At 41.5% G+C, this 10,230-nt stretch overlaps 1 protein-coding gene across 1 annotated transcript; it reads right to left on the bottom strand.

Moving 5' to 3' along the window:
- Window positions 1–833: 833 nt before the first annotated feature.
- cdk7 (cyclin-dependent kinase 7) lies at window positions 834–6,418 on the bottom strand. Its single transcript, XM_072388043.1, has 12 exons — window positions 6,311–6,418; window positions 6,034–6,093; window positions 5,909–5,942; window positions 5,762–5,829; window positions 5,587–5,655; window positions 4,038–4,148; window positions 3,826–3,944; window positions 3,434–3,533; window positions 3,261–3,347; window positions 3,011–3,160; window positions 2,376–2,514; window positions 834–1,261 (listed from the first exon to the last, which is right to left on the bottom strand). Exons 1-12 carry the CDS (start codon window positions 6,374–6,376, stop codon window positions 1,233–1,235), a joined length of 1,032 nt encoding a protein of 343 aa, XP_072244144.1. The 5' UTR covers window positions 6,377–6,418; the 3' UTR covers window positions 834–1,232.
- Window positions 6,419–10,230: the final 3,812 nt, after the last annotated feature.

Here is a 10,230-nt window from a genome sequence, read left to right as displayed (position 1 = left end):
ATGGCTAACAGCAGCATGTCTGTTGAGTTCAGGTGTGACGTCACTGGTCAGTGAAGTGGCCCTAACTGGCCTCTGCTGTCAGAGTGCTACTGTAGCTCTCTATGCCCCACTGCCTTTTGCCAAAGCTGTCATATGACTAAGCCACCCAACATATACACAAACGTTTCAGTCATCCACCACCCCGCCGACACATTCATTGTGTCGCTTTATAAATAAACACGAATTGCACTGGGAAGCCTCCTCTGCTTAGGACTTCATGCTTGTGATTTTATGAACTCAATCACATACCTTAAGGCAAATTCTTTGCATGTTGTTGCCGTGAGCATTGAGGCAGATGGTATTCAGTGTCAAATGGACACTACTCATCTGCTGCTGGAATGAGAACAAAGAGGAGCTTTAACGTGACTAGTGGCTTTTCCCCCCACATTTTCTTCTCTGTTCAAATCATGTTGACAGGAAATCAAAAGGGCAGCACACTGCCTGACAGAGAGTCAATACTCTGACATGTCAGACCGTGTCAGATCACAGTACAGTCAGGGAGAAAGGACAAGAAGGGAAAATATAGATCTTGTCACACATTATTGCATGTCACTGTCAAGTCTGTGGTGTCACCCTGTCTGTCCGTCTCTTAAACCAAGTCCTCTTGAAGACAAACTCAAGCACATTCAACAAGTGAAAAAGTTAACTGTAAATACTATAACATGAAATCAGTCTGTACTCTGTGGACCTCTGTGGCATTGCCAGCAGTGAGAGCAAACACACACATGTAAATATTTCATAAATCTAAAATTGGACACAGCTGAGGACAGAACCACAAGAGAAATTACACATGCTCACTCGCACCATTTATTGGTCTCGAATACAAAAAAATAAAAATACATCTTAATGAAATAAATCAACCCTATTAGTTCGGTTGTTTTCCTCTTGAGTCACATAAATAGAAATATTCTAACAGGCTCCCGGAGTTTAGGCATCGGTGAAGAACCAGAGCCAAGACCACTGATCCCAGACACTCTCTGCTGGACTGACCGACACAACAGCACCGTGGGTATTTCAAGCCTAACCTTGAGGGACAACGCCCATATATTGACTACAACTTCTAAAAAGTCCCAAAGTCGACCACGTCTGAGCCAGCCTCATATGGTTATGGATTGTGTTTCACTCCACTCCTGAGTAATGCAGGAAGCCGAGCCATGTAGTCGTCATCTTCTGATTTACCAGGTACCATCTGGTCAGAAAAGGAGCTTCTTCTTCATTGCAGCTGTAAACATACAAAAGATGTTACTATTTTAAAATTCACCTTATGCACACGCCAATGCTCTGAACAACACATCCAACATGGCGTTTCCACATTACATATATAAAGCAAGCCTATAATGACAGTTTCTCTGTAATATAGTGTAGTCCACAGCGTAGCTTCTAGGCAAACCCAAATATTTTCCAAACCACAGGAGGAGCTGGAAAAGCTTTGAGCCTCCCAGCAACACCAAGGCTCTACTTTACTAAAACATACCTTCCCACTCTCCACTAAACTGGGTGCACACATTCTGCTCCACCATATTCTGAACTTCTATCTTTAAGTCCGACCAACACCCACTGAATTGCAAGGTTTACTCCTGTGGTATATTAGATTTATATCCTTAATGTGCAAACCTCCAGAACTCGCAAGAATTCACAAGATGCTGTAGTGTCTGATGTTTACCACCTGTGCTAAGTTGCCTTGGGAAAATGATAAGAAATCTGAGAATTGCCATCTGTGTAAGGGAGTTAGGGGTATAAATCGGGACATTTTGAGAATAACATACTCCCCAGTAAGTTTGTCCAAGAATAGGCTCAAAATTACGCACACACCATGTCTGGGCTTTGCTCTTAGTGATGGGAACATGCAACATCTTCAAGGTCACCAGGAACAGGCAGATTCTACTAAACGAAGACCGAATACTCAGTAAGTCAGAGATTTTGGGGAATCCGGGCTTGACACATCTCTCCAGACTTGATGCATCATTCTGATACGGACCTGGTTGACAATAAAGGTTTCTGTGTTCGACCAAGTCTGTGTCAGCAGAGTTCTTCCTGCATCACCTACACACAGGCTGTTTGAAGGCGACCATCCCCAATACACCACAATGCTTTATGAAATTTAGGTCTGTGTGGGATGTCAAAAAATGTCCACCTCCTTCCAAAATCTGCCTCTAAGATGTGTTGCAGAAACCTCCTGCTTTTCCTGCTCAAAGCACAGCATAAACATCTCAACCAAGACAATACTGACAAGCTTTTTTTTTTTAAATACAGTCAAGGGTGGCTTAAAGTAGATCAAGGATAAACTAAAGATTACTAACTTTAAATACAAATATGAGCGAGTAAGTTTTTATTACTTGTGTCCAGGCCCTCTATTTTCCTCTTGAGCCCAACTGTTTCTTTCTCCCTCAAAGCCTCAGCTGAGCAGTTTGGTCGGGGTAGCTGGGGACCAGGAGTGGGACCTGGCCGGTTACTGAAGTACTTCATCTTCAGCGCCTGGAGAACAGAGGACAACACCGTCAACATGGCACCTGCAGCAGGCGGACAAATGCGCTCACGCCCTGCTCGTTTTGTCAATACAATGCCCAGCTACAGATCCAATTTGATTCTGTCAAACAGGCTAAAGCTGTTTTTTTTCTATGCAAGAAACGGCGGAGCTTCCATGTTACATGACCTTGTTTTGTTTCTTGCCAATAAAATTTGCTTTAATGAAGAAAAAAAAAAAGCTTTATATAAATGCTGATAACTTCTCTAGAAATGTTTGGGCCTGTTTATATAACATTGTTCATTGAGGAATGTATTGTATTCTTGTTATACAAGTCAAAAGGCAAGAATCATCCACAAAATACACATACAATTTAAAATAACTAAGCTACACTTAGACATCAGAAAATTGAGAACAAAGATTTTCCATTAATGATTCTCCTCTTACCAGAATTAACTAGTATACAAGTAGGAGCAGCTATTGTGCTTTAATTAGTGTGTTAATTACCTGTGTAGCTGTGGTTCTTGCTGAAGGGTTAAAAGTAAAAAGGCCTTGTAGTAGCTCAAGTAAATCGTCTCCAGCTGCACTAAATATATGTTCCAGAGGTGTGCCTGGAAATATCTTGAAGGAGACGTAGTCCGGAAGACTACTCATTCCCTGCAGAGACATTTGGCAATTAAATATTTGAAAGAATGTTCACATCTTAGTTAAAAAAAAAAAAAACCGACAGTGTTAACTGGTATAAACTGATACTAACAGGCCACGTCTCCTCTGTAGGTGTTCCAAGGGCCTCGAAGATTTTAGTCAGCTGGTCGAGATCCGAGTCTCCAGCGAGGAACGGTATCTGCAGCAGAGGAGACCATCAGCGTGGAAATCAAAATGACAGCATCCCGTCACTGTAAGAATGTATTTGAAAGGAGGTTTTTGTACCCGAAGCAGCAACTCTGCCAGGATGCATCCCACTGCCCACATGTCAACACCCACACCGTACATCCTGGCACCAAACAGGAGCTCAGGAGAGCGGTACCACCTAGCAAAGAGATTAAACGCATAACAAGCAGAGAGTTGAATTTAATAACTCGCACACATCCAGTTCAGGGATAACAGCATAAGTAAAAGCCCCTCTGTAAAATTGGATTGAATCAAAGCCCACAAAAGCAGTATTTTCCTCCTCTAATTTGATGCTCTCTTATTTAGCCCTACATCCATCTCAATAACATATTTTGTATAACATTTATTTTGTTATCTATCTAAATGAATATAGATAGGCTCCACATATTTTTTGGGGGGGTTGGTGTCTGCATAACTGGAATGGCTCAGACCTGGTAACAACTTGATGTGTGTAGACTCTGTTCGGGCTGCCAAAAGCTTTGGCCAAACCAAAATCGGCCAACTTCAACACCCCATTACCGTCCAACAACAGATTATTGGGCTTCAGATCCTAGACATAAAAAAGAAGAGGAGCAAAATATGCGTGTTGAACTCTGTGTGCGTATACATAATGTATGTGTGTGAGGTGTATAAATGTTCTTACCCTGTGGAGGACCCAGTATTGGTGCATGTATTCCAATCCCTGTAGAGTCATGAGGATGTAGGCTTTGATGTTGGCTGGAGTCAAGACTAGGCTAGTGTCTTTGATTATAACCTGGAAAAAAAAACAAGGACCTAGAGTCATAAGCAGTGCTGTATATGTGGTGACTAATCATCTACAGCCATTTCCTTATGTTTTCACAGATCTGCAGCCAAATGTTCCAAACTTAACACTCATCAGAGCAGGTCATAGATTTAAAACTGACTGGGATATCTGAGGAAGTGAAAAACAGCTGGATCAAAGACAAGACAAGAGCAGATTAAACCTGACACCAAGAACCGCCACAGCTTTACAAGTTCTGAAAACACTGGTTACAGTGTCCTGCTATGTAATGTTCAGTGGCAGTGAAAACATCCAACATCTGTAGCTCATAAGCTCATGCAAGCATAGATAAGCATGTGGCCTAAAAATAGGCTCCCCGGCTCCAGTGAATAAGATGAGCCTCGTATTTCTCCCCAGTGACTTCACAGCTTGTCTGCTGCCTTTTAGCCACTAATGGCATACACTTATTGTGAAAGCCAAGCCCACAGTGATATTGATTTTTTATTTCTATTTTTTTCAAAGCACGTTTATCTTGTTTTGGAATGTTCTGTTGAGGTCTGACGTATTAGTGGGAGGCACCCATCTGGAGCCTGGTTTGTTCTCAGAAGAACAAATCATATGATATAAAGAGTACAAACTGTAAAAAGCCTTGGTGAACTTGTAGAGCCTCGGTTAGCCTGTCATCTCAGTCATCCTTGTTTTCTTTGCTGCACCTATATGTCATCAATTCAGCCTAAATAGTTTTCCATGTTAGAAAAATATCAAGAGGTTATAGTATAAGAAAAGAAGTACTGTGTGCGAGAATGTTTTTTTTCAGGTGTTAGCAGATTAAGGGGCACTACGTGCAAGGGAAGGCCTCCTCCTATCTTGTTAGTTTAACCTTAACCTTGGATGCTGAAGAAGGCCTCTTTTTTTGCTAGTTCTATCTTCTGTGAACAAAGAAGTCTTATATGACGCTGGGATATTTACTAAACTGTACTCATCTGACATAGATAGTGACAGGAGGGAGCTACAGGAATGTCTCATCACCTTGTGTGGCTAATGATTTTGTAGTAAAAAGCATAAATGGTAGAAGTATCATCTTAGAACTCAGACAACCCTGTGTCAGCTTTGCAATACGTTGCACAGACTTGTCTCCTTGCTGCAAGATTAAACCTTTGTGTTAACCAACTCCAGCAACTCTGAGCCTCATTTGGAACATTTACTTACTTAACTGGAGGCTCAGTCCATTTTTTCTTGATTTAATAGGTTGGATGTTGCAACTGCAGATAAGTTGAATGTGGCTCTGTCAAGCCTAGCTGTGTCGTCAGTATCCACTCAAAGCAATAAATAAATAAACGTCTGAACGGTAAACTGCATAAGAGTTGCTTTTAATGTGCGGCTTGCAGTTTGTGGTAGTGCCAAGAGGATAAACGAGTCCAACATTATCCATGAAATAGACATGCCTCACCTCCAGATCTGTTTCCATGAAATCAAACACCAGGCTGATGTTTGATTTATGTCCAAAGGCGTCCAACAGCTGCGAAACATAATGCAACAAACAGAAAAGTTACATTCAAAATATTTCAACACCAATAACGTAGAAATATGCTGTTGAAAACGTGTGCTTATATAAATCAAAATACCCCTATAATGTTTGGATGATGCAGCTCCTGCAACAGTTTTATTTCTCTGAGAGCAGTCCTATTTATCCCTGCAAGAAAGAAACTGCATGAACATGATCTGCAGTGTGTGGTAAACATGTGTGTAGCACAGAGGCGATCAGCACTCACCATCTTTAGCCTCAGTTCTGTGGCCAACCTTAATCTGAGAGAACGAAGAAGATGCAAGTTAGGTGATGAACAACATCAAACGATCATTATAGTATGTGTGCTATAGTTGTATTAAATGTGCGCACCTTTTTAATGGCAACTATTGTGTCAGTCATTTTATCCCTGGCTTTGTAAACTGTGGCAAACTAAAGAGAGGAAACACAAGGGCATCAAGTACAGAAATACGACATGTTTTTCTTCACCACTGCTGCTGTGAGCTCAACAGCATGCAGCTGCCAGGCTTTGTTGACATTAGCAACCGGCTAAAACTTGTTAGCTACCTATTACACTCTCTGCAGGAATGAACAAACAGGCCGAGGACGTGAGTAAAGACGGAAAACGCTGAGCTATTTTTCTGCCTACCTGACCCTCTCCAAGAAAGTCCAGTTTCTCGTATCGTTTTGCTCTGGTTTTCACGTCAAGCGCCATGTTAGCTAACTGTCGGTTTAATCAACTCACACTTCCTGCCTTGTTAAAGGTCCGCAGGGACTGTTTCCGGGTTAATAGAAGCTTTAAGTGGACCAACAGCGTCACCCAGCGGTCACATTTGTCCAACACTGAGGGTGAGACAGGGGCACCAAACGTTAAAATGAATAGTTTTTATTTAATTTTCTAATATTGTGCACAAGGCTGGGTCATACTACATTTAAGCTGAATCAGTTGTTGAATACAAATTAAATGGTTTGCTGATGTAAACCACTGCATTTCAAGACATGTAATCCAACCAGATCTTTTTATAGAGGACACCTTGTACCAAATTCATGGTTGCAGACACGAAATTATTAATTCAAAAGAAAAGAATGCTTTATCTTTAATCATCAATTACTCTTATTATAAATGTATATGCTGTTTCATTTCTGTGTTTTTCTTAATGTAGTTTCTCCAGCAAAAGTCACATTAAGGATGGTTGTAAAGCACAAGGAGTACTTAGTAAAAATGCCCCCTTCCTTTTTAATGTAACTTAAAACCTTAAAACTTCGTTATCCATAATATGAAACTGCTCACTTGGTAACTGGAGAAAAGTAATTTGCTTTGACGTTCTGAAGCTTTCCTGAGTTCATGCATGAAAAAAAAAACAATACTAACATTTCAGATGTGTAATCAAGTAATGTTTGACAATGTAACCATAACCAGTAAGTACTGTAATGTGTAGTCTTTGTTGGTTTGATGCAATGCGCAGCATTATGTTTCTCACAATTTGCCTTTTTTCCCTATATTTTTGCTCCTAGCAGTTTTGACATCGGTCCCTCGGGAGTCTCCTCTGTCAGTTAGGCAGGTTTTGTGATCCATGCACCACTGAGCACATCTCTACATCCCATCTCCATTCACAGTAAGATACCCTCACATCCCACAGGATTAGGCATGGCTCCTCTCCTTTGACCCTCCTTGTTTCCTGCCTCACACGCCCACATTCTCACACACACACACACACACGCACACACACACATACTACACACTCACTACTGGCTTTCATTTTAATGTTAAGTTTGACAAGAGGAGTGTGAAGGATCAGCAGGCCTAATACACCCCTCATTCCCCCCCTCACATGCATGCACATTCAGACTCTGACAGCTCACAGATGACTGACAGTATGCAACCATGCAGAGAGAAGAGAAGAGAAGAGAAGAGAAGAGAAGAGATGAGAAGAGAAGAGAAGAGAAGAGAAGAGAAGAGAAGAGAAGAGAAGAGAAGAGAAGAGAAGAGAAGAGAAGAGAAGAGAAGAGAAGAGAAGAGAAGAGAAGAGAAGAGAAGAGAAGAGAAGAGAAGAGAAGAGAAGAGAAGAGAAGAGAAGAGAAGTCTTTACAGCCACCATATTATCAACCTTCCACATTGAAGGTGGGCCTTAAAGTGGAACATTACTGTCCGGTGCTGAACGTAACTCAGACCCACTTACACTATTAGCTCTAAAGCAAATGTGACATGTTGATATTCTCTTATTCTGATAAGATTTGAGGGCATTCTTGTGCTTACCCTCAGTCTCTTGAAGAGAGTCATAAGTGATTCTAGTAAGGCTTAGACAGTTTGTCACAGTAAATCTCATGACAGGTAACACTGTGCACAGTAACTCACTCTGGTTAGATGTCACATTAGCAGATGGTAATGCTGTTGAGCTGTGCATATGGGTGTGTGTGTACAGCCCTGTTTGACGGGCAGGAGGAGAGTGAAACCACAGAGCTGTTTATCAAACTCATAGGAAGTGGGTGTTGTTGAGCGAGGACGCGTCGCACCACCACATCCTGTTGCTGGGAAGCAGCTTCAGATGGGACAGCGTTCACACAATGTACAGTAAACAACAAATGCAGACCAGGTGTCTTTTTTTGTTGTGTGCGTCTCTAAGCGTGTATGAGGTATGTGGCTGCTTTAGACGCTGTACACCAATTGTACAGTTTTGATTATTTGAGGGCAAGATTGGGTGACCACTGCAGAGGATTTTTTGTTTTTAAATGCCAGTCCCCCTTTATTAGATCTCCTCTTTGCATTTTCCCTGCTTCACATGAATGCTGTTGCTGTTAAGAACACTCACAAATGGCAATCATATTTGTTTTAAGCAAACCATGCAGGTCACTTAAAAAAGCAGAAATAAAGCCCTTAAAACACAATGAGATGATAAAATCTTAATCAAAGGGTGACTTCTTAGAAAAAGACATGTCAAAAAGTTGATTTATTTTAAGCATATCACTTTCTGTTTTATTCGTGTTCTACCTGAACATTAAAAAGAACTTTGATGCTATCATTGATTATCATTTATCATGCCATCATGCGTGAGCCATGAATGATTCAGCATTTAGCTCTGTTTCATCCACCAGTTTTACATTTCTGTTTTCGTTTTACTCACAGAGTCTCAGGGGAAATGGCAGTGTTCTCTCATCTGGGGAGTTTTCCTCTTTGTTTCTCTTTCTGACTGTTATACACACACACACACACACAGCTGTATCTGACCACATGCATGGTTATAACACAACAGGATGTTGGGTGGATGTGTGAGGTGTGAAGGTTCACACAAGCTGTGACAAACATCTTATTCTCAGAACAAATTATTTGCTGTTCAAGGGTCTAATAGGTGTTAACACTCTAAATCAGTTGCATTTTTTTTCTTTTCTTTTTATGTCTTCACATTCACGAAACCTGACAACTGGCGTATTGTATCAAGCACAGTCCACAAGATGATTAACTTTGCCCATGTCATTCTCTGCAGGTTTCTGTACCGATGAGAACAAAAAAGCAGAGGGACAACAGAACTACAGTCACTATCTTCCTTGCTGTGGTTTGTTTACAGCCAACACAGAACTTCATCAAGCATTGCATTGTTGGATATCAGAACTGTTGGTCTGAATGTTTCTTTTTCTCTTTTTGGTCACTATCTTTCTCCAGGATTTGAAGCATCAGCATACACCAGGGCTTGTGGGGGATTTCAAGATGAGCCCACTTGATAGCACAGCTCATACAGAACCAACATTATGATAATGTCCTCATAAGTAGCAGGGGGATGGGTGCAGTGTCATCTCTTCACATAGGCAGATCCAGCAGGGAGTCCACAGTCGACTGCATTTAGGGTGGCTTTGTTGTTGTCTAAGCTCCCATCTGTGCTGTTGTTTTGTTCGCATCTCTTCTCAGATATCATTATCGCTCTCATTAGAGGAATCTCTAATTCAGCCGCAAATGGACAACAAAGTGCTGGAGTATCTGTTTCTCTCCCTTTATTTGTGTATTCCTATCAAGTTCGACCGCGTATGCAAACATGTGGACTCTTGATTACCTCAGAGAGCTCATAAACTGTGCCGAGCTGCTCTGTTGAAATTAATTGCTTTAAGTGGTCTGTTGTTTGCCGCATGTCTTAAATAGGCTTCTTTGTCTTGTAGTTCACATCAGATGAGTACAAATGCAATGTGAAATGACAAGGAGAGGTTGTGAAAAGTGCCTCAGGATTGATTCAGAACCATGTTGCCATGAGAACACTGAATGTTTCTTATGCAACTGAGAGCAGTGGGGTGTTCAAGACAGTCGTCTTTGGAAAGTAAATGAAGGAGAGGAAGAGTCCACTCTGATTTGTCTGTGTATATCAGGAGCTGGAGATGGCCCCAGTGGTGTGTTATCCAAGAACCCATTTACTTCATTAACCCTGCCAGATCACTGAGGCCTCAGTAATCAACCTCGTCACATGTCCCATTAACTTCCCGTACTATCAGAGTGGCCCTTGCGCCTTCAGACGCACGCACATGCACATCTAATTTTGTTGCGAGCATTCCTATCTGCAACACACCAGTGTGCCGCCTGTGTTTTCT

This window comes from Leuresthes tenuis, unplaced genomic scaffold, assembly GCF_036924035.1.
Source record: "Leuresthes tenuis unplaced genomic scaffold, fLeuTen1.0.hap1 SCAF_6, whole genome shotgun sequence".
Lineage (NCBI taxonomy): Eukaryota > Metazoa > Chordata > Actinopteri > Atheriniformes > Atherinopsidae > Leuresthes > Leuresthes tenuis.
This window is presented reverse-complemented; position numbering and strand designations above follow the sequence as displayed.

What these genes read in the sequence shown, in the direction of transcription:
- cdk7 (XM_072388043.1), bottom strand. Translation starts at nt 6,376, where the DNA reads ATGGCGCTTGACGTGAAAACCAGAGCAAAACGATACGAGAAACTGGAC. An exon ending in CAGAACTGAGGCTAAAGATG is followed by an intron (nt 5,830 to 5,908) that starts GTGAGTGCTGAT and finishes TCTTTCTTGCAG; the next exon opens with GGATAAATAGGACTGCTCTC. An exon ending in AATACTGGGTCCTCCACAGG is followed by an intron (nt 3,945 to 4,037) that starts GTAAGAACATTT and finishes TTTTATGTCTAG; the next exon opens with GATCTGAAGCCCAATAATCT.